General features: G+C 36.3%; 1 protein-coding gene across 11 annotated transcripts in view; it reads right to left on the bottom strand.

The window, feature by feature from the left end:
* Positions 1–161: 161 nt before the first annotated feature.
* DIDO1 (death inducer-obliterator 1) overlaps positions 162–24,465 on the bottom strand; it is a 95,372-nt gene continuing 71,068 nt past the window's right edge. For 8 of the 11 annotated variants that reach the window (XM_039497692.1, XM_039497690.1, XM_039497689.1 and 5 more), the window contains 6 exons: positions 23,809–23,944; positions 22,875–23,415; positions 22,016–22,169; positions 19,087–19,176; positions 17,390–17,585; positions 162–5,407 (listed from right to left, as the gene is read on the bottom strand). In XM_039497692.1, coding sequence (XP_039353626.1) covers positions 1,962–5,407; positions 17,390–17,585; positions 19,087–19,176; positions 22,016–22,169; positions 22,875–23,415; positions 23,809–23,944 — 4,563 coding nt within the window. In that variant the 3' untranslated portion in view covers positions 162–1,961. Of the gene's footprint in view, positions 5,408–13,325; positions 14,942–15,214; positions 16,478–17,389; positions 17,586–19,086; positions 19,177–22,015; positions 22,170–22,874; positions 23,416–23,808; positions 23,945–24,465 lie in introns of those variants that run through there. The other 3 variants (XM_039497698.1, XM_039497699.1, XM_039497700.1) reach the window with 3 other exon arrangements.

The following is a 24,465-nucleotide window of genomic DNA, read 5'->3' on the forward strand; positions in this document are numbered from 1 at the left end:
TGGTAAAGAAATTGAGCAAAACATTCACCATTGCTCAGCAACTGTTTCGCATGCCATTCTTCTTCTCTGAAGGCTCTCAAATTGTAATACTCTTTGTCTTGTTAAAAAGTAGTAATGATATAACTAAAATATGTGCATGGATTTCAGAAAAAGACAACAAATCTCTGTAGATGTTTATTCTACTTACAGTAACAAAAACCTGTGAAGTCCCACATTTTAATGTACAGTGATATATTTTGCAATATAAAATACAATTTACAGAAATTTCTATCAAGTAAACCTAAACAAACACACTTGATTTTTGCATACGTTTATGTACGTCTTTAAATTAGAAACATCCCAGTAAAAAGAAAAAGAAAAAAAATCTTACATCATAGTAGATGTTTGCATTTAATACCACCTCTTTCTGCATTTTATCATTTTGACTACCAGTTTTGAATACAGCCCATCATTTAAATCAGCTGAGTCCTTGATATTTAAGGAGTTCAAAGATGCACCAATATAAAGTGTAAAATCTGTAGTGATGTATATGGAATAGTGCCACTTATAAATGTAGACTTCAAGATGCAAATGTTAATAGGAATCTGATTTTACATTTGCAAAACTATTTTATAAAAATATCAAAATATTCACCCAACTGCAAATGTACAAGTTCAAATAAATTAGCAGGGTTTTCTGTTTCACACTTCAGAATTATGTACTTGAAGAATACATGAAAAGTAGCAGTATGCTGTATTGCACAGTGAAACACTTTCCCTCAAGCTATCGCATTAAACTAATATCACCTTTTCCATTTCAAGCTTTATACAAATGTTTATTTTCAGTGGCCAACTTTTAAATACACCATCAACATTATTATGGATTGCCAAAAAGCACTGACATTTTAGTTCGGGAGCAAAATACTTCTTGTCAATAAATTACAGAAAAAGTGGAGAAAATCCTTAAACCTCTAAATAAAAACATTCTGCAAACAAAATGCTTTGAAAGAATCAGCATAACCAAAATAATAGCGTTAGTAGTATATTTAACCAGCTTATTTTCCATTCCTTTGGTTTACCAGTTTATTCATTTACAAATTTTAATTATTTGCCAATGTATGATATTTTTAAAACTTCAGAGTTCCACTGGATACAGAGGTGTTATATTTTCTTTAATTATATTTTTGTAAAAATGCAACATTTAAAACCTTGCAGCCTCATGAAAAAAAAGTTATTTATGTAGAAGCCTGTGTTTCTTGGTTGAACTCTCAACAGCTGGATTCCATAACTCAAAATACCTTTATATCAAAAGGAAGATAGTGCACTTTTAAACTAGTTATTTCATGTTCAAATACTCTGTCAGTTACAAATAAGTAATAACACTGTTCTTTTGCAGCCATTTCTTAAATACACACAACCCATCCATTGTAAGATCACAAGACAACAATATCAGACTCCTGTTGTAAAGCATGTGCTGTAGAAACAACTTTTTACACCAAAATATTACATAAATGAGATGTAAAGGTATGGCTCCTAAGGTTTTGATTAGATTCTCTTATAAAATTACAATTCAAGTTACTGGAAAACATAACTTTGTAATCTTAAAAAGCAATATGCTCTTTGTAGACTTTTTCCATTTCTGTATTAATTGTAAATGGAAATTTTAAGATAAAGGTGTAAGTAGAAAAAAAGAAAATCTTATAACTCTTAACGCTGTGAATTTTTGTAAGAAAAACATTATGCACAAAATGCTGCAAGTTAAAGTCCAGTATGTTCTTGCTTCTTATCTGTTTGAATATTCTCTCATTCACAGTTGTTAAAAAACTGTTTTAATTTGACAACACATTTTATAAGGCTGGCTTTACAAGGGCATTCTTGTAAAGATGAGAATATACAGTATATACAGGAGACCGAGTTCTTGCTTCTTTTTTTGTGTGAAAAATTAATAGTTATTTATCGGGTACAATTAATTATGAATTGTTTCTATGTCTGATTAGTGGAAGATGAAGCAACTTCTGTTTCTGCTGGCTTTTGAGTTTCCTGCTGTGGTTCGGGCTTCAAATCTTTACCACTTTCCCTACTTTTACTTCGGTCTTTACGATCTTTTCCTCTGTCTCTGTCCCGGTCTCTATCCCTTTCTCGATCTCTTTCTTTCTCCCTGCTTTGATCTCGGACTTTATCTCTGTCACGATCCCTGTCCCTGCTTCTTGATCTGTCCCTATCACGTCTTCTGTGAGAATCTCTCTCTCTGGTTCTTGCTCTCTCTCGGTCTCTGTTTCTTTCCCATTCTTTTGCCCGCTCCAAATCTTTCTCCCTATCTTTGTTTTGGTTTCTCTCTCTGTTTTTATCCCAGTCTTTGTCTCTGTGTCTCTCCCAGTCCCTTTCCCTGTCTCTATTCCAGTTTCTGCCATGATCTCTTTCCCAAGGTCTGCCATGTTCCCGATCTCGTCGTCTTTCTTCAAACCCTCTGCTTTGTCGATTCTCTGACTGCTGACTTTCTGGCTGATCTAATACCTTTTCTTTATTTCCTCCTTCATACCTCTCCCTCTGCCTCCCTTCAAAAGTCTGACCTCTAAATTCAGTATTTTTGCCCTCTCGGAAGTCGGACACCGGCCATTGTGCTTCTGACTCAGGTCCTTGCCCTGAAAGATTAGGAAGAGAGGCAGATGGTCCTGCTTCATCCCACATCTCCTTCCTGTGTTGCGGTGGATGACTTGGAAGTTCCAGGAGTGGTCTAGGAGTTGGTTTCATACCTTGTGGAGGTTGCCCTTGAAAATGAAATCTAGAAGGGGGAGGTTCATTTTGTTCTGGAAATAATGCAGGTGTAGTTCCTCTTGGTCCACCAAAATGAGGTGGGGCTGGCCCTCTCTGGTTTGGAAATCTGGGTGGTGGACTCCCTCTCCGTTCTTCAAAAGGCGGTGGCAAAAGTCCCCTGGGCCCTGGTATGTGACTTGGAGCTGGACCTCTTTGTCCTTCAAATTGATTTGGATGAGGGCCTCTCGATCCTCCAAAATGACAAGGTGGTGGACATCTTGGCCCTCCAAACTGAGGTGGTGGAGGGCCTCCTCTCTGTCCTTTAAATTGAGATGGTGGTGGTCTTCTTTGACCTCCAAAATGAAAAGGTGAAGGCCCCCTATTTCCCATAAATTGGGGTGGTTCTGGTCCTTCAAATTGTCCAGGAGGCCTAATCATTTCATTATATTGGGAATCTGGGAAGTCTCTTTGTTCCATGTGAGGTTCCCTACGATCTTCAAACTGAGATGGCGACATTCCTCTTGGAACACCAAGATAGGAAGGTGAAGGGCCCCTATTGTCACCAAAAAGAGGAGGTGGTCCATGTTGTGTAGAAAATAATGAAGGAATAGGTCCTTTTTGTCCTCCAAATCTACCAGGTGGAGGTCCTCTTTCTCCATCATTATTTGGAGAAGAACCATGCTCTTCTGAAAACTGTGGTGCTGGTCCTCTCTGCCCAATAAAATTGGGTCCATGAGGTCCCACAGATGCACCAAACATCAGTGGTGGAAGCCCTCCTTTTTGCCCAGACAAAGGAAATGGAGGCCCTCCTCGGTTTTCTTCAAAGTGTTGAGGGAGAGGTCCTTTTTCTCCCTCACTTTGAACAGCTGGAGATTCAGTTTGTTCTGCAAACTGACGGGACTGAGAATTTCTTTGATCTTCGTACTGTACTGAAGAGAGACTTCTTTCGGGTTCAAAGTGACCAGCTATCTTTTCCTGAGGTGTAAAGATTGGATTTGAAAAAGAATCTCTTCCTACTGATGGAGAATTAGCGTCTTGTGACTCATTTGACCAAGGTACTTTATGCAAATCTTGCAAAGACTGACCATCATTTGGTGTAGGGAAATTGGGCTGAAAAGATGTACTGGGAGGTGTTGGAAGCAGTACTTTACGTAAAGGCTTGGATGTGGAAGTTTCTCCAGAAGCTGTTTGATTCACACTTTCCAGATGAACTTTAGCAGTGTTTTCAAACTTGACATTAGGTGCATCTTGTTCAGAGAGTGTAGCCACTTTTTCACCTGGTACCCACTTATCCTCACTATACCCAGCCTGGGTAGCAGAAATTAATGTTTTATCTTCCTTGTCAAGTGAAGTCTGTAATGAACCTGGATAATTGGCTGGAATAACTTCTTTTGTAGGTGTCTCATTGTGTACTATTTGTGGCTTTATCCGAGAATCAGCACTGTCATTATTCTCTGTTGCCATCCTTCTAGCCTGTCGAGGATCTCTACTCTGTCTCAGATCAGAGCCCTGGTTTAGTGCTTGTGCTTGCTGATTTGATGATGAAGGTAAATCTGATTTTTCTGTAATTTGTTGTTCCTGCTGGAATAAGTCAGACTTTGTTATGGATGATTTTGGTGGAGGTGACATTAAAGCATCAGACACTGAAAAGTGAGCCATTGAAACACCAACAGCTGCTCTTTGTTGTCTGAGGGCTTCTTCTTGTTCTTCCAGTTGTCTTTTCTGTTCTTCTATTTGTTTGTTTAATTCATCCAACATTTTTTGCTGTTCTACCAAGGATGAGGGAGCAGACACATCAGGCACATATGGGGCGGATGTTTCCACAGCATTGCTTTTCACATCTGCATACATTTTATTAGGTAAATCATCAACAGTAACTTTTGCTTCTTCTAAGATCGTTTCATCTTCTGGATCATAGGCCTCATCCTCTTGTTCAGATGTTTCACAAGGCTTTTCAAGATCATAGAGTTTTTCACTTTCACCAGTCTGTATTTCAAAAGCTCTGTCTGGCTCATACTCTTCTTCAGGGTCATATGGTCTGTCATCTTCTTCCTCTTCTATAATTTTATCTTTAGACATCTGCCCAAACTGCTGTACAATTGGATCTAATAAAGGAGCAGCTGACACTCCATCTGTTGTAACTTGAGCTTCCTGGTTTGAAGACTGAACAGTTTCAGAGTCCTTAGTAACAGACTCAAAAGCTTTCTTTTTTCCAAAAAGAGTCTGCAAGATGTGCTCAAGGGGTGTGGCTGTTTTTGAAGAACACGAAGTTGTAGAAGATGAAGTTGTGCCAGTGACTGTTGCTGTTGCTGAAGTTGGAACTGGCAGTATCATAGTTGTTGTGGTTCCTGTTTTAATCGATGACAGTATTTTTAACACCGATGGTGTTATTGTAGATGGTTCTTGAATGGGAAGCGGTGGTGGTGGTGGGGGAGATACAGGTGGCGTTGTACTTACAGCTGTTTCTCCAGAATAAAGTGTGTATTTTGAAGGTTTCTTTTCTTGCTGAGAAGCAATAGGGCCTTTAGGGTACACTGATACTTCAGTTTCTTCCTGTATTTGAATTCTGCTGCGCTTTTCTTCCATCTTGTCTGACTCCAGAACAGTTGCAGGACGTTTACCTTTTTGACAAATCACTAATCCAAGAATTAAATTTGGACGTGATGATTCAAGACCTGGAAGACAAACAAAATTGTGTTAGAAGGTAGTTATTTATCCTTAAAGCAGTAACCGATTGATCTACAACAGCACTGAAAGCACACAACAGAGAAAACACACACGATCGATACAGGTAGTGTGCAACTTCTGTTTGAATTGCACTATATGTAGTTATGTCAGATTTTTCACTAGTCTTTTTTTTAAAAAAAGGAAGTACATTATAGGATATTTCAGTTAAAAATATATTCTCTGATACTTTTCTTGTGAAATATTTTAATTGAAAAAACTAGCAATAGGTGGCGGTACTAAAATAGTGACTTCCTTATTAACATAAAAAAATCAGATCTCTGTGTTGGAAACATACTTCATTAAATATTCTTTTTTCAGACTAGTGTACCTTGTTCACTTCTCAAAGCTAACATGCTATTGCAATGGTTAAAAAATCAAATAAGTTATCAGTAAAAATACTGTAACTAATGGATAGATAAAATGTGGAAAGCCTGCTGTAATAATACATGCATTCAGAACACCTAAGTAACAATAAAAAATGCAAAGAATTATTATTAAAACATTTAGCTCATGCCACTTGAATATTTCCAAACTATTTTCTATAGTACATTGAGAATATGGTAACTCTGTCTTTAAAAGCACATTTTTTAAAAGAAGTCAACATTTTGTTTAGCTTCAAAGGAAAATGCTTAACAAAAAGGCTTATAGAACTAGTATGGTAAATCATCAAAGAGAAAGAGGGACTATATAAATATTAAGATAGGTCCACATTTTTTTGACTCTAAATGATAATCATACTCTTAAAGCTGTTTATTTTTGTTAGAGTACTGGTATTAGATTAGCTTCAAAAACTTAGCTGGGATGTGTTTAATAAGTAAATAGTAACAGTACTAAAATCATTTCCTTGTTGAAAATTCTTTATGATAATTTCAGCTCATTTTAAAGATGAAGCTATTTTTTAAAAAGAGAAGTGTAATAAAAGCAGGGAAGCTGGAGGTTTACTAGCATATCATACCAAGCCCTATCAGATAAGTTAAGGGTAAAGTAGAGATGAAGTTTGGTATTCGTGGAGGTATAAAAGATTTAAAAAACTGATTTGAAAATTCTACCAGAAATATGATCTGTACTGTGGAACATCCCTTTGCACGTTATACAGTAAGACACCAATTATCTGGATCACTGAGCCAGCTCCAGATATGTTTAAATAATTAGAGCACAATTAGGAACATAAGTTCAGTTTATTAGATAAAGACTTTCAGACAGAGGGTAGGTATGGATAATCTGGAGCCTATACATTGTACATATGTGCTTCAGTCATTAATGCCTGGATTGTTAGTGTTTTAGCTGTATTATGACAGTACCTATTGGGATTGGGATCCCATTATGCTGGTGTTGTACAAACACATAACAAGACAAAGTCACTGTCCCAAAGGGTTTACAATCTAATTTAAGAGAAGACAAGTGAATGCAGCACACGCTAAAAAGGGGACAGGAGAGGCAGGACAAGAGTATCAGAAAATCGTGTGTGAACATAAATTAGCCATTGCACAATTTGATTGCAAGTAATTTTAATATATGTAACTATTAATAATCTCTAATGGGCTTCTTCATAGCATTACCTGTGGGCAATTTCCTGTAGGCTTCATAGTAAAAATAGATCTTGAGGAGAGGGTAAATGGCTATATGGATCAGTTTGGAGAGGGCATTCCAAGATGGGGTGACATGGAAGAAAGCTTTAAGATGCTTGTGAGATAAATGGACAAACAGGAGTATGGGTCTCGCAGAACAGAGGACAATGTGATGTTTAACCTTCCATAACTGAATGTTAACCATTTAGGGCATGGTGCTCCAGCTCTTACATAGGTGAGTATCTCATTAAATTAATAGGATTACTCACCTAAGTAAAAGCTTCAGGATCAGGTCATTAGGAAAGCACTTGCTAAACTGTCAGGAAGATTTTAGGATATAGAGAAAGACATTTTTGAAGGGTGTTCATAGGGACTGCTTCACAGTATTTTATTTAATTCCATTCTCCCCTCCCGCGCAACTTCCAATGATACTTGCGAAGGTTAATCAAGTGAACACAGGATGGTGGGCAATGAACAAACCCATTAACATGCCTCTGGTTACAGATGTAATCTATACAAGCATTCAGATTTTTGTTTGTGTACTGTAACAAACTGAAAAGTATTTCCACAAGTAACATAATGGCGTAAAAATCTAGAAAGCTCTGTGATTATATTTTAAGCCCAGCCCCCCACCACCAACAGTCTTTCCAGAACAGTTGTCTGTATAATAGGACTAATGTAATTTAATATATTTAAAACAGCTTCTTATGATGGCACTACAGTTTTACATTTCTAATTTTGTTCTTCAAATGTAGCAGGGGAACAGTTTTCTTCAAACTCTTGCCTCTTTTTCTTGCGCTGATGAGATTCTCCATTAAGTCTTCTACTGACATAGATGTTGCTTATTTCAGTTAACTGATACTGTTGTCCACATCACACCCACTCATGGAAAATTTTATATTTTGCTTTCATTATTTTCAAAATTACCCTGTGTGATATTCCTAGGCTTCAGACTAACTAACCATTTTGTCAAACATTAATCCTTCAGCAACAACTGAAGCTCTCATGCTTATCATAACTGTATGGAGGCAGGCATTCCTCAAAGGACATGACTGCTAAGATTTAAACATTAAAGCAAGAAAATTTAAAATCATATCATAAGTTTGCTGTCAATTGTGGGGGAAACGGCACTAATCTAAAAACTCTGAATACTTCTGAGGGCAACTGGTAAATGTATGGTGAATCTGTTTTAAGTGAATACCTAAGCAACCTGCAAAAATTGGTTGCCCACTAAAAGTGGTCTTTATTAAAAAGAAAAAATTGTAACAAAAATCTTGAGGCTACTCTACAGTGATTGCTTAAAAAAGGGGTCAGCAACCTTTCAGAAGTGGTGTGCCGAGTCTTCATTTATTCACTCTAATTTAAGGTTTCGCGTGCCAGTCATACATTTTAACGTTTTTAGAAGGCCACTTTCTATAGGTCTATAATAGAAAACTAAACTATTGTTGTATGTGAAGTAAATAAGGTTTTTAAAATGTTTAAGCTTCATTTAAAATTAAATTCAAATGCAGAGCCCCCTGGACTGGTGGCCAGGACCTGGGCAGTGTGAGTGTCACTGAAAATCAGCTCGCGTGCTGCCTTCAGCACACATGCCATAGGTTGCCTACCCCGGCTTAAAAGAATTGGTTAGCTACTGGAAGTGGTCCTCAGCATAGGTTTAGGTATATTGAAAAACAGTGTTCTCTTCTACTAGAATTTAAATGTTTTATAGAATAAATTCAGACAAACCTACATGCCTTGATTCATGAACTCACCCAGTTTTCTCAAGTATTGCAGCTTGTATGGTATGTAACACCTCTTGTTTGTGAGAACATGGCTCCTAACACAATACCAGCCTGCATGAGCTACATCAAATCCAATTGATTGTACAACATGGAGAGTTAAAGTCCCACAGTTTAGATGTTAATTTTTTTTTAAACTGGGGATGGTGTTTGACCCATTATTGTAAACATTCCTTTATTTTGATTTTTGTAATAAATACTGTGCTCCATTTATGTGAATTCCATGTCATAGGAATATTACTCAGACCTGAATTTAGCGTTTCACAAATACTGCCAGTTTTCTTCCCCCTCTGCCATAATTTTATTTAAAATGAGATAAACTTAAAATAAACATAAATCAGTCATAGGAAAAGAGAGGCAAGCTGCACTGGAAGACACTGGGACTTGCAGAGAAACTGAATTTTCTAGTGGAAAAAAGATAACATGAGTATTGAGGCGGGATGGGGATCAGGTAGGTTAGAAACTAAACATAAAGCATTCTCTTGGGAAAAGACCTTAGAAATCTTTGGTCTGTCCAAAAACAACCTATCTTGCACTCAACTGCTTAAAGTCAGCTGCAGCAGTTCTGATGAGTCTGGGTAGCAGGAATTTAGCAAGAGACCATTTTAGCCCCATTTAAAATTAATTATAAAGTTTATTAGATAAATTCAGGGATTTGCTTGGTTAAGGATTCAATCTATCTCACTATCACTTATAACTGCATCTTTCAAAAGTAGAGCTAGTGAAATAGGAAAATACCCGATTTGTGAATGTTTGTGGATATAAATGTTGAGTTTGGTTCACTATGAATTGAGGGGTCAATTTCTTATTTGCAAGTATTCGGATGACTATTATGTAGTCATGTAAATGTTGACAAATCCTGAAAGTTTCACCAACTTCTATTTGTCCAAAAATCCTTATTAGGAGTTTGCTCTTCTTTTGTCTTTAAAGTTTCAGTTATCTAATCAGGAGTAGAGGCAATACCTTGTGACTTAAGTGACTGGTTACAGCTCAAATTAAAAACACTGAATAATTTACTTGTTTAAAAAAAAAATCCTCATAGGATGGAAAATATCCAGTATAACTACTTGGTGAAGCAGAAATTAAGATCTGTTTGCAAACTACTCATTAACTAAAAAAAAGGGGTCAAAAATTGTAACAAAATATTTGAAACAAATAGTTCAACCAGCTCTAGTCAAAAAACTAATAGCATTCAAAAACTTTATAAAATGTATTTTAAGTATTTACCTCAATAAATCAGATCTGTCTAGAGCTTGATAATTGTCCTAATCCATGATTATCTGTTTTGATATTGTAATTTAACAGTTCATATCAAATTGTACATAATCCTTGCCTTTCAATTATCATATATTCCAAATTTCAGCACAATAGGAATTTTTTAAAAGTTTGTAATCAAAATATGCTAGCATCTCATTGACATAAATTTTCATAAACCCAGGTCAAAAAGTTACTCTTAGATCCAGAAGTGGTCTGATTTTGAAAGGTGCTTAGCACTTGCAGAAACTTGAATTCAAAGGGATTTGTGAGTGACCAGCACTTCTAAAGATCAGACAGCTTCCATGTAGACGTCCAAATATCACTTGAAGTGTCTAATTTGGGGAACCAAGGTTTTAAAATGTTGACCCCATTCTCCAACTAATCCCTAACAACTGGTTTTCATGTGGTAAGGCATTTTAAAAGTGCTGTAAACTAATTTAACAAAATGAATTTAGTAGGTATATTTTAATGATGAATTAGTTTTATATCTATCTCTATATCTATAAAAGGCGTTTATCCCACTATATGTTTGACGTCCAGCTGCTGATTTTGTTAAACTGTGTCCATAGAAATACAGGATACACTAAATGCTCATTTCCCCTTATGCTTGTCCTTCTACTCCTTATGTACATCTTTTACAATACATTTTTTTTTATTTGTATAGACCAAGATATGTTACTCTTACTTTCATTATTGCAAGCTCAAATTAAACTCTCACTTGTAGCACATTTGATAATTCAAAACTGCCACTGGAGTTCTGTTCTCGGTTTTAAAGTATGCACTGATGAAGTAGGTTAAAATATACTTGCTGAATGGAACAATCTTCTTTTTCTATGATGAATATTTGTGCCATCTTCTTCCACTGTCTTTAATATATCTGCTGAGATGAAAGAGTCTATTTCTACATACAGGATACACCTATTGTTGTAAAGATTTATCTTTCCAGAAGTCTGATATTCAGATATTTTAGTGCACTATAAGTAGTGTGGGAAGAATCTGTATTCTTCCACATTTTCAGAAAAAATATTTACCATTGTAATTAATCAAATCGATATGCCAACATTTATGCAATGTTTTCTACGGGGACAGAATAGATTGCTTTTTCATTAAAATGCATCTACTTTAAATTAATTAGGTATTTGACAGGATTTCATGTCACATTCTCACAGGAAAACTATAGAACTTTGAATCAGAGATGTAGAAGTGGATAAAACTATCAATCAGCAATTATTAATCCTCTGATAGCAGGAGTTTCAGTGTCAGGTTTGGAGAAGGTACTGAGTGGAGTTCCACTGATGTCCATTCTGGTTCCATTACTATTTGCTGTTTTCATTATCAACATGGCAGATGGATGTGTGAATACATTAATATTGACAGACAATACAAAAGACAAGAGTTAAAAAATACTATATTAAGAAACCAAAATGAAGCAAGTTTAGTGGGGCAAGAACAAAATTACATATAGGGTGGGAGAAAACTGAGGTCAAGTAGTAGGGGCACAGAGAAGAGTTTGGGGGAGTATTATCATGAAGTCAATACAACATAGTTGCAAAAATAAAATAAATGCAATTGCTACACAGGATGGTATTGTGGGAGTTAGTATGTATATATAAAAAAATAAATCAGAAGAGTCATTTCAGTTCCACTCAGAACTCAGCAGGAGAACTGTGTCAGCTTTAGACACTGGATTTTAAGAAAAACCACAAATTGGATACAGTACACGGAACAACTGAAGTGAGGCTTTTGAAGAAAGTAACTACATTCAGTCCAAAGTAAAATGTAAAAAACCTGAAGGGGGAGACAGTATCATAAGTATGTAAAAGGGGTGATATGACAAAGCAAAGGAGCAATTTCCCCCCATCAATTGAGGACCAAAAAAAAAAAAAAGAGGGAGTAATGGTGTTGTGTTGCAGCAAAACATGTGTTTATAAATTCAAAAAGACCAATAAAATAAGCATCTAGCACACTGAGATCCTAGTCCATGAGTAGGGCCATTTGTCACTAAAATAATACAAATAAAAAAAGATCCAGTAATCACCTTCACTACAGATTCAAGGTCAAATTTGACACCAATCTTTTCACGGATGATTGAAGGATAATTAAATCAGTCCTGCCACACTGCAGCAGGACGGCCTAAGTGATCCAACTGATGTCCCGCTTTCCAAAAAAGAGAACCAAAATTCCATGAATAAATCACCAAAAAGTGATCATACAGAAAAAATGCAAGTGTTTCCACTGAACACAAAGTGTTCCAACATATCATTTTAAACTGATTTGTTTTCCTCCTTTAGATTTATGCACCTGGTAGGGTGACCAGACAGCAAGTGTGAAAAACTGGGACAGCGGGTGGGGGGTAATAGGAGCCTATATAAGAAAAAGACCCAAAAATCAGGACTGTCCCTATAAAATCGGGACATCTGGTCACTGTAGCACCTGGTGAAGTAAAATGTAATAGAAAGGAAGCATGATATGTGGCAGCATAGTCCAGCAGATAGGGCGCAGGAGTAGGAGTCAGGAGACCTAGGCTCTATTCCAGCTCAGCCACTAACTCAATGTGTAACCTTAGAAAAGTCATATATCTTCTTTGTGCTTTTCCCATCTGTAAAATAGGGATGATTGTACTTACCCTCCTTGGAAAATTGCTTTGCGATCTACAGATGAAAAGTGCTAATTTGTGTGTGAGAGCCATTCAGACTATATTTAGGGATGATACAGTGAAACACAGTAAACTCCTACTGGAATAACTTGGAACTGCCACCTGATAATACTTCAGATACTATAGTATTTTGATGAATCTCTCTAATGGACATCTTCCCATTTTCCCTCAATTTTTAAATCCCAATTAAATGCAAGAAAATGGATGTGAAAGTTTTTCATGAAGCAACAGGTACAATTCTAGTTTAAAAGTCATCAGTTTCATTTTGCCAGTCCACCACAACCAGGAGAGAAATGTATAATTTCTACTTGTATAATGGAACTCTTCTGCACAGTTCTAATATCTTCTAGCTAGGATTTTTGAAATGGTGGCAGAAAAGGTTTTATGTTTACTACATCATCTACTTATTGCTTGCTCACTTATATCTGTATTTTCCTTAACAGATTTCGATGATATGTTCTGGTTTCTTGTTAAACTGTAATTGAAGGTACAGTGAGACTGTTACGCAACATCTATGAAAACATTTATATTTAAAGAGACAATGACCACTTTCCATAAAATACTTTTATTGACTATGAAGAAAAAGAAAGCAGTAAATTCCATCTGATATTACTTGAAAATATGGATTACAATGTTTTATGTGGTGGTATTGATACATATAACATACATAGAAGAACAGAGAAAAAGTGCTTACCTGAAAAAATTCAATATTCCTATACTGTATTTTACTTTTAAAATATTAATGTAATTAAGCACTGTTATGAAACAAACACTGAACTATCAGTTCACACTTGCTAGGAATGTCTGGTGGCAGAAGTCTAAGTTGAAGGGTCTTGTATTGGGTCTTTTATTTAAACCATATGCCCTCCCCCTCTTTCAGACCTAAAAGTGGAACCTGCAGTTAACATCTCTTTTCATCTAAAGTGTATAATATTTTCAGATTCTCTATAGCATGGGTGGCGAAACTGTGGCTCTTTTTCCATTAAAGTTCTACTCACGAAGCCCCACCCCGCCCCCCATTCTCCACCTATCAGACTTGGGGGAGGGTGGAAGTTCGGGACCTCTACCTTGCAGCAGGGTGCTGGGGTAGGGGCTTCTGCGCAGTGGGGTGGGTCTCAGGGCTTCATCCCCATGGGAGGCACTTGCCAGGGCTTGGGGCTTTAGCAGGAGCGGGGCTGAAGCCCTGAACCCCATCATGTGCCTCCCAGGGGGCTGAAGCCCCAAGCCTCAGCAGATGCACCCTTGCTCTTGAACTTCTGAAGGAAGTCTCGGAGGGTCAGTAAGTTTGGCCACCCCGATCTATAGTTTGGATGCCAGTAATTCTAGGTTTAAAAGCATCCTGTAAATAATTAACTAAAAATGTTGGACTAACCTTGTTAGCAATGCCAATTAATTTAGTCTGATACCCCCCAGAAAGATTTAATTTTACACATAAAGTAGAAGAGCAATGATACTTCAAAGAAACAATTAGAAAATCCTTTCTGACCTGCAGAAGTTAGGTGGTTAGTAGAGTAAGAGCTTGGTGAGTGCCATAAACTGATATAATTCCCTTCCTAACACTTCTTTTTTTAATAAACTGATGCCACAAAGCACATTGGCCCACTAAAGCAGAAAAGGGTAAGTCAAAACTTTTCCAATGCAGTTATCATGAACTATTTAAAAGAGGAAAAATGGCTGAAATAGTATAGTTTGCATTTGCAAAATTGTTGTATTACTTCCAATTAAGGCATAACCATCCATTAGTAAGAAATGCATGCCACTGTATATACTTCAAGAGAGAAGCAAATACAGAGCAAAAAATATATATATATATACACACACACAAGTAAAAATCTTTTAACCAGTTGTATGCTATGAAAACAAAGCCAATCCTTTGAAAGTTGTTGATACTGGCCATTTGGACACTCCCAGGTATAGAATCAGATACAATCTTTTGGCCAGTGAGCGTTCTGCCGTAAGGATCATTGGCTATGGAACTCTTTTGCTTACAGTTACTATCTTTGCCCATTTTGAAGTACATTTCTTTTGGTGAAGAGGGGTCATTCTAAGATTCCCTCTTTTCACCCTTTACTTCACCACCACCAACTGGAGGTCCTGGTGGCAGATGCAATTCCCTCTGGAGTCCAACAGCATCACGTTAGTTTCATACACTTGAAATCACAAAAAATACACCCCTTCCTCAAGAGACAGTGTATTTTTTTTATAACACTCCAACCTTTGCTGGCATGGAAAAAATCAGCAGACACATATGTAGCATATAAAAATTCAAATGACAAAAAAAAAGTAAAAGGCCCAGATTTTCAAAAGTAACTAGTGATTTTGAGTGCCCAACATGAGACCTTAAAGGGACCTGATTTTCAGAAAGTGATGTTAAAATTAGGCCCCTTGAATGTCTAGTTCAGAAACCTAAACTGAGGTACTCAAATCATGTCACTTTTGAAAATCTTGGTCAACCCCCACTCCCCCCACCACCCTCCCAAAAAAACCCAGCCAACCAACCCTCTTAATACTTTATATTTGTGAAGGGACAGATGTTCTATAAAAATAATGTTGATTTTAAAACAATAGCTGGTTGTAATTTCCATGTATTTTATCCATGGTATTCCTTAATTCTAGTATTTGAGAAAGACTTAATTTTAGAATTTAGAACCGTAACCTTTGTCCGACTAGAGGCTAATCAATTTGTGAACTCGTCTTGGGTATAATTCACTCCAGTGCAGAAGGCCCACAAAAGGCCCATGTGTGATATCTGCAAGTTCCTACTAAGAAGATTTAAAAGCATTGATTTATCCACATTTACCAAATTCTCCAGATCAGAGAAAACTAATTAAAATTAATTGAAAAAGAAAACTTACAAAGCTAGAGAAAAATCAAAGGTCAAACAAAGAAGGTACTAGGCGTAGATTATTTAAGTGCTCCCCTAAGATACACTTAAATACACTACAAAGGACTGTGGGCTCCTTCGGGCTGACTGATGGGCCAGTCCTATTCCTCTTGTTCATCATGGTCCACAGGGGAAGGCACTTTGAGTGTAGGAATTTTTTTGTGTGCTAAGAAGAGTGGTCCAATGGTTCGGTTGCCAGCCTGGGACTCCAGAGACCCAGATTCAGTTCCCTGATTCAAAGATTTTCTGTGTGACCTTGGGCACATAACTTTGTGCCTCTGTTATTTTACAGCTGGGGAACTAAGTAAGGATAGCAGTGCTTCCGCTACCTCACAGAGGCCTAGTGAGGATAAATACATTAAAGATTGTGAGGTGTTCAAATACTACGATAATGGGGGCCATATAAGTACCTGATAGGTAGGAATAGACACTGCCCCTTTTGTTGCAGTCCAAGAATGGGGACCAGGAGTATGTCCCCTTCATGGATGGTTACACAGCTAGCATTTCTTCCCCACTATCAAAGGCTGAGAATTTTCAGAATAGGCTTCTCTAAGATGGTGTGGGAGAGACAGGAAGGGAGTGGCACCAAAATATATTTTTTACACTTGGCACAAAGAGCTGGCCCAAATATGAAACACTCCATTATGTGTGTTTAATGAGGTTGTTGAGAACATTTTAGTGTTTAGTTGGGTCCTAATCCTATGAGCATATGGAAGTTGAGGTCATTCAGCTTCTCAAGAAAGGTGCTCAGCATACTGCAGGATCTGGGTCCTTGATGTTCATTCTTTAAAGCATTTTGCAAACACACCAGAACAACAACTGAGTGCTGCCTGGATCTCAACTTGCACTCTTTTAGCCTCTTGAGCTGCTACCTTGTGTCAAAAACAAATTCTTGTTTAGTGACTGAATTTATGCTCCTCCTTCAACCTCAGTTTTAGAAGACATCAAATTCAAGTCAGTATAAAAAGTGCTATCTGAAGAATGAATTCACACTCCCCTCATTCTTACTTCTTCACTCAGTCATCAGGCCTACCACACAGAGAGAGGAGCAAACTGAAGCTGAATTTTACTCCCTCTGCCTGCCCTCCCTCCCACGCAAAAACAGTATGAAAGAAAATATATATGAGAATGATCAGGATTGTGATAATGTAATCTTCCTTCACCCATTTGTAACTACCCATTGTGCAACTAGACTACATTCCTATGGAGTGGGAAAATGGCTTCTTTTTTTTTTTTTTTTTTAACCCAAGCCAGTCTTTGACATTTAGTGATTTAGCTGGAGTTTCCAATGTCCATTAGAACACAAGCATGCAGGAAAAAAGTCATAGTTAGAGTGAGATGATGATGCTGTGAAGTTGTTGCAAACATTACCTTTCATTTGAGTAGATATCTTGATTCCTGTGCTTTCCAAAGTTGGAATTTCCTGCTGGCTTGGTGCTGATATGTGTGGGCAGTGGTGTTTTTATATAATGATTGTTCTATATACCAAGTTTTATGGATAAATTTATGCTCATAATAATGGGTAAGCCAAGCCTACTGCCGAAAGGACTGTATTGATTACAGGTTATTTTATCTTTGGGGCAAAGAGTTTACTTATTGCTACTCCCAAATTACAGGTTTCATTTTTAGAACTATTTTTAAATAATGAACTACTTTTCCATTGGTACTTACTTGAGGGCATGTATTACACCTAAAATCAGTAACATCATTTGTCTTGGTTAGAATGTTTGAAATTATGATTTAATTTTGGGTACCATTTAGCCTCCCACAAATTGTGTGCTTACCTGGTCCCTCAAAGGGCAAGAGTTTGGATGGAATTGGGTCCTTAGCACTCAGCGGGATCAAGTAGAGGTCCTTCACGTGTCTGTTGTTATTAGCTACAACACCAAAGCGACCACGACTGCTAAAATAGGAGTAGAGAGAAATATAGGCAACTTCCTCTTCTTCTGTTGCAGGGTGGAAACGAATCAAGCACAGTTCCTACAATACAAAAGTACAAGGGGAAATTGTTGATCTAGTGCTAAACTAGCAAATGAAGTGCTAAATGGGATGTTACGACATTGGAAAGTACTTCACTTTTAATTAAAAGAAAAACAATATTCCATAAATTGTGGCAATAATCAACACCAATTGTCTACATTAGGGCAATACTGTAATTGAAACGAATATATCTGTGCTTAAAACTATTATTTTAAATTAAAAATAGAATTAGTTTTAAGCCCTACACGATTTTGAAAACAAACATTACTTGTCTATCTTGCATCTAAATATTGCCTCTTAATAAATCAGTAGTCTGAGCATTCCAGTAATACTGATGATGGGAATACACTTACTGTGATGCATCATGACAAATATTAATATTGAAAGGCATGGATTTTCCATTTCCATCAAAGTGTTTTTAATAGTAAAGCCTCTTGCCTACATTACATAATCCCTTTTCCTCTTTTAAACTTGAAAATAAATATTTAACACTAAAGAACTAAATTCTCTTGGTTCACTCATTTACTCACAGAAGAGCAGTAAGTAAGGCATTTGAGCCATTCAACATTGTAGAGGATCAAAATGGTTAAGATGCTCAAAATACACAAATTTACATTTTTCTTCAATAAATCCAATTTAAAAAATATTAACTTTTAAATGTTTCCACTGGATTCCTGGGCATCATCTCAGATAATATTGGAGGCTTAGCAAATTAAAACTATATCAGAACTGCCAATGAAGACAAGTGCAAAGTACTACACTTAGGAAGGACAAATCAAACGCATGAATATGCAATAGGGAATAACTGACTAGGTGGTAGTAGTGCTGGATATGGGAATATAGTGGATTACAAATTGAATACGAGTCAACAATGTAATGCAGTTGCAAAAAAAGCCAATATCATTATGGCGTGTATTAACAGGACGTCCTGCTCTAGTCAGCACTACTGAGGCTTCAGCTGGAGTACTGTGTTGAATTCTGGCCACCACACTTTAGGAAAGATGTGGACAAATTGAAGAGACTCCAGAGAAAAGCAACAAAAATGATAAAAAGTTTAGAACCCCTGATCAATGAGGAAAAGTTAAAAAAATGGGCATGGAGGGACCTGATAACTGTCTTCAAATATGTTAATGGCTGTTATAAAGAGGATGGTGATCAATTCTCCATGTCCACTTAAGGTAGGATAAGAAGTAATAGGCTTAATCTGCAGCAAGGGAGATTTAGGTTAGATATTAGAAAAAACTTTAGAAGTGTAGTTAAGCGCTAGAATAGGCTTCTAAGAGAGGTTGTAGAATTCCCATCATTGGAGGTTTTTAAGAACAGGGTGGACAAACATCTGTCAGGTATGGTCTACATCTATTCAGTTTTGCCTCAGTACAGGGGGATGGACTTGAAAACTTCTTAAGGTCTCTTCCAGACCTACATTTCTAGGATTCTATTATTATGTTTTATAAAATTAGTTTTCTTCTTCACTGCTAAACATAGGATTTTAAGTGAGTACCTTAGAAAGGGAAGATTTGAGTTTGCCAACATAATCCCAGACTGTCTTCGGTGAGATCCTCCCACCAATATGAATTGTATCTGGTAAATCCTAAACAAGAAGTATTACACGGTAATATGAGAAAGCATCATAAACACACAAAATGTTGTTTAAAAGCAATGCAGATTGCCCCATCCCAATAGCCTATTGGATGCTATGCTCCAGAAACAGGAGGCTATAACATTATAATATTTTAGCCTGCCTTTTATGACTTAGGTGATGCAGTGCATTTTAATATGAGACTGCCTATTTCTTAACTGCAAGGTGAATGTAGTTATTGCACATTACTGGGAGGGTGACAGTATATTACAAGGAAAAAGGCAGTCCAGAATGACAATGAACGTTGAAGGACTTTCATATGCACCATTAGCTAAATCTGCTCATTTGCTTTGCACTAAGCAGGTAAGCACCTCTTTCTATACACAAGTGAATTTTTTAACACCCTAATTCCCAGTATAGCAGTATAAATTCTTCTCCTTACTTGCAATTTAACAGAATGTTATGCCCCATGAATACGAGCCATGAGTGTTCTAGTTAGGGTCTCTCAGTCAGAATGCTACAGGAAATTTTATCAGTACAAATACTGTAAGTGATTATCACCATGGCTCCCATATTACAAGTAAAAATAATAAAGTCATGCCCTAAAAACACATTTATATTTTGACAGACAATATAACATAAATACCCTCATAAAATGTGCTTTAAAAAGGGAGAAAGTTTCCAATCTGTTCTGATATTAACAAATGCAAACTTTTTTGTACAAGGTCACTCAAATCTGCATACTCCCAGAAATAAAATATATCTCTACCATTTGTTTTTATTCAATTACAAATAATAAAAAGTGCAATATCTCACTTCTCAGAGGACCATATAATGCCATAGTGGATCAGACTAGTGGTCTATCTAATCTAATACCAGAAGATCATACTTTTCAAACCTGGCCTGAAAATTTTTTTTTTTAATTGTGCCTCTAAGTAAGTTTTATGCAAAGTCCATTTTTTAAACTGCTGCTTTTTCCATGCCAAGAGTGACTTAAGACAGTCATAGATCCCTCAAAACATCAATTCAGGGACTGAAACCAAAACAAGGCCATTTTTAGCTCTTAGAGGAACCTAAGGATGCTGAAGCCTTTTAATAACTAAATAATTCTTACGGTTTTTAAAATGGGCTTCTTGTTTTAGAACTACAGAACTTGTTCCAAAAAGAATTATTGTAAAAAACAAAAAGTTATATTTTTCTTTAAATGTGAAGTCTCTATTTTGAGTGGAACAGCAGTTTGTCTGAACATATGCACAAATTGCCATAAATTTAGGGCTTGCGATTTGAGGCTTTTGGTGATGATAACCAATAAAATGCATCCAAGGCAAAAGAGAAAAAAATTATACATAAATTTAAAAATGAAAGTAGTGTTTATCGAATAAACACCAGAAAAACACTGGATAGGCTTACTGAGTACTAAGGGCTTGTCTACTCAAAGCAGTGATGTGGACTATGGGGGGTAGGGGGGGAATTTCTAAAGCGCAGTGTGTTGTGCATTAAGTGGCCCATGTAGACGGTGTGAGTGCGCTTTAAAATATCGCTATTTGAAACAGGACACTAGGGAACATTCCGAAGTATGTGTTATTGTAATGAGTAATTTATATAATATTCATTACTCAATGCAGTGTATCCGAACAGACAACATGGAAAAACCCTGATTTTGGACAGATACATAAAACTAAAGAATTATTAAAAATAACACTCCCCCCATAATGACATTTCTAAACCCTGAAAAACAGATGCCCTACATATATTACATATTTAAAAGTCTGACGGCCAAGAGTCAGACAGATCAAAAACAACACTGAAAACTGGACTTTTAATATAGGCCTACTGGATCCACAACAGAAATTTTCCAACTTTAGTGGGAACCACATACACAGCTGAGACTTAATCCAGTGCTCAGTGAAGTCACTGGGCATCTTTCTGTTGACTTCAATGAGCACTGGATCCGGCCCTGATGGCCTAATTTCTAGATGCAGGGTGGGATTTTCAAAAAAGTTTCCAGAATTGGCCTAACTCTGTTTCCAAGGAAGTCAATAGTAAAACTCCCACTGACTTCAATGGGAGCAGAGTTAGGCCAATGCCAAGTGTTTTTGAAAATCCTACTCATATTGTTCGATATTACAGGTGCAAAAGAAGGAAGGTTTAAGACAACATCAGTCTTAACTTTACAGTTTTTGTGGTCCCCTAGTAATAGGAGATTATAATAATAAAAAAAAATTAGTTCCTTAACAGAAAACAATCTGTTTTGTTCAGTGCAGTAAAATATTTAAAAAAGGTAAAAGATGCATTGTTTGAAATTATAATTGCTATTCTAAAAGTATTAAGTATTTTGTTTATGTATTCAAATATAAAGCAATTTTTATACTTGCTACCAGTATTTAAAAAGCTCAGAAGTAGTTTTGCACAGAGTGCCCATAGTGCAAATATTCTAATGTTAAGTTCAGTATTAGAGCAAGGTGAATAATTTAAAAGTAAATTGTTGAATAACTTGTTCAAAAATATTGCTTAATAATTTTGACAATTTTTGCAATTATTATTTGACCATCTCTAGTCAGTATCAGAACTGTCTGCTTGTTTTATACCAAATAGATACCCACCCTATGCTCAGTGACAGTTGTAATGTAAACTATCTACTTTTTGTAGTTTATTCATCATTAAAATGCTTCCTAAGTCCAAAACTTTCACACTGACATATTGAGCCAAACAGATAGTTTTTCCTTTTAGTAAAGTGATGCCATTTAGTGTTGTAATAATTTCAGTGTAGCAATATTTAACAAGTGACCTGAATCCTTGTAACAAGTGAAAGATATAGATGTATTCTATACATACAAACATCTGTTCTAACCTCACTAAGATATTCAAAACACCCAGAGACAGGATATGCTTTAGTGACAAACTTGGCCACACTTTGCATATTAATAAATCCTTTCCAAATGGTACTGAGACGAGAAAGAAAGAGGGCAGTATCTCCATCCTGAGGGGACCGTGACTCTGTGGTGCTGCAAAACAAAATCAGGGGAGAGAAAAAGGTTAGATATGACACTTTCCTTTTTTTCTTCTGCCTCTCTCCACTCCTCAACTATTTAGGCATTTTAAACAAGTGAATAGATATTCCGAGAAAATTTAAACATCTAATTCTACTAAGAATCCAAATAATTATTATCTAAATTAAGCTTGGGAATTAACTGAATCCTGGTGAAAGAATGCAAGGAGCTACTGAAAATAAAATGAAAAGCAAACAAAAACAAAAAAAAGTATTTCATCTAAATTATAATAGGGTATGTTTGTTTTCCCTGTTATGCATATTGAATGCAAGTGACCTTGTCCTTTTACTAAATTGATCAATTAGTGAGACAATTTCCAACCACCCCCCAAAATCAAATCTAAGAATATTTTAATTTTAGGATGAAATTCTGCTCTTAGCTATGCCCATGTAAATTTGGAGTAACTCCACTGATTCTCTCTATTTATACTAAAGTTTATATACCCATTATCCCACATTTATAACACCCTTTACTTTTAATGTAGGCAGAGTATGCCATCTGGAGAGGAAAAATGAGGGGATGATAAATCAAAAGATTTTCTGAGAGAGGTCATTTTAAAATCTGAACTGCCTTTCTTCTTAATATAGAAAAAACATATTATTGGTAGAAAACAGTAATGTCAAAGGCTCAAGAGGTTGGTTTACTATGAAATTTACACACTTGATATTTGGTGATGGTGGAACTGTCAAATATCTTGGATCTGGTGAGGATGATGGTTTTGTTAATATTGATTTAGGAGCTGTTAAAACAGATTTTGATATTTCCTGTCTGGATTCCACCATGGAAACTTTGTCAGGCACAGGGCTGGAATGCGATGCTGAGGTCACAGTACCAGATGAACTGCTCATTGCCGTTCTGGGGTCCCTGCCAGATACAGTTACTGTAGTGACAACTCCTGCAATGCAAGAAGTAGGATAAATGGAGACCTCTTCAGGCAAAGTAGATTCTGCATTATTATGCCCCTGTGTTGTAGGAAAGTACGTTGTTTCCAAGACTGACTGAGAGACTGTTTCTGTTACAGATCCAAGAGTTTCTGTTGTGTTTTCAGATACTGCCTCTGTTTCAGGAGCTAAAGTTGATGTAGAACTTTCATACTTTGGCTTTATTTCTGGCTTTGATTGTGTCTCCATCTTTTTAGCAGAAGTCATTGACAATTTTGATTTCTTTGGTGCTGGTTCATCATCAGATGCTGAAATCTGACCTTTAAATGAGACAAACGAAAGTTTTATTTATTGTTACTTGTATAATAAATCATGCTGGAAAGAAAAATCAAATAATTTATATAGCATCTGCAGCTAAGCATTCTTTTCTCTCTCTCTCTCTCTCAAAACAGAAAATAGAGTTTACTACCTATACTAAATAAATAACTAAGTAGAGCTAAGGTGGTCTAAATACAAAAAGATAATTATATCAATTAATTCTACACAACTATAAAAAGGACCAGTTTATTCAACATGGGCTTGGTCCTAGCCTACCGAAGTCAATAGACATCTTCCCACTGACTTCAGTGAGTGTTGGACTGGCCCTTTGCACATAAGAAATCTTATATGAAACACTAAATTGACATGATCTCTAAACTGAACATTATGTATACCTGTACAGATTTTGCAGTTCAGGTCAAAAAGATGGGCTCGATGCTGACTTGTTGTGTCCTTTAACATACTGCTAAAAATATCCAGAAGGGGAGCACTACTTTTCTCTGGTGCATCTCGGGTTGATTCTTGCTGCTCCTAAAAATGAACAAATACAAAAACAAAAATGACTGGTTGTTCATTAATTTCAAATATATCAAAGCCTTTGGAATCCATAGTTTGAATTTTAGTTGTTTTAACAACAAAAACCTTAAAAAGTCATTTGGCCTCAGCATCTTTGAAAAGGCATTGTATTTTGAAAACATTCTTTATACATTATCACTTTACCTGTGTTTCTTTCCCCCCCGTCAGTCTTTAGTAAGGCCATATCACAGGAAATCAAGAGCTCTCTTTTTTAAGAGTTGTTCTGCTCTCAGTCCCCATCTGACATCAAAAATATGTCCCATCAAATCAGAAGTTTTCCCAGCAAGCAAACTGTGATATTATCGATTGTGTTTTCATACGGAAAGTTATCAGAAAGCATAGATCAACTCTTCAGAAACAAAGATCACTTCTAAAAATTAATATCTTTTAAAAATGAGCATCAAAGGTAGATAAATATTTAGCGCCTGATTTTAAAGACTGTCTGCAGTAGTATGCCCATCATTAAGCTTGGTGCA

The sequence above is a fragment of the Mauremys reevesii genome, linkage group 13, assembly GCF_016161935.1.
Source record: "Mauremys reevesii isolate NIE-2019 linkage group 13, ASM1616193v1, whole genome shotgun sequence".
In the NCBI taxonomy this organism is placed as follows: Eukaryota; Metazoa; Chordata; order Testudines; family Geoemydidae; genus Mauremys; species Mauremys reevesii.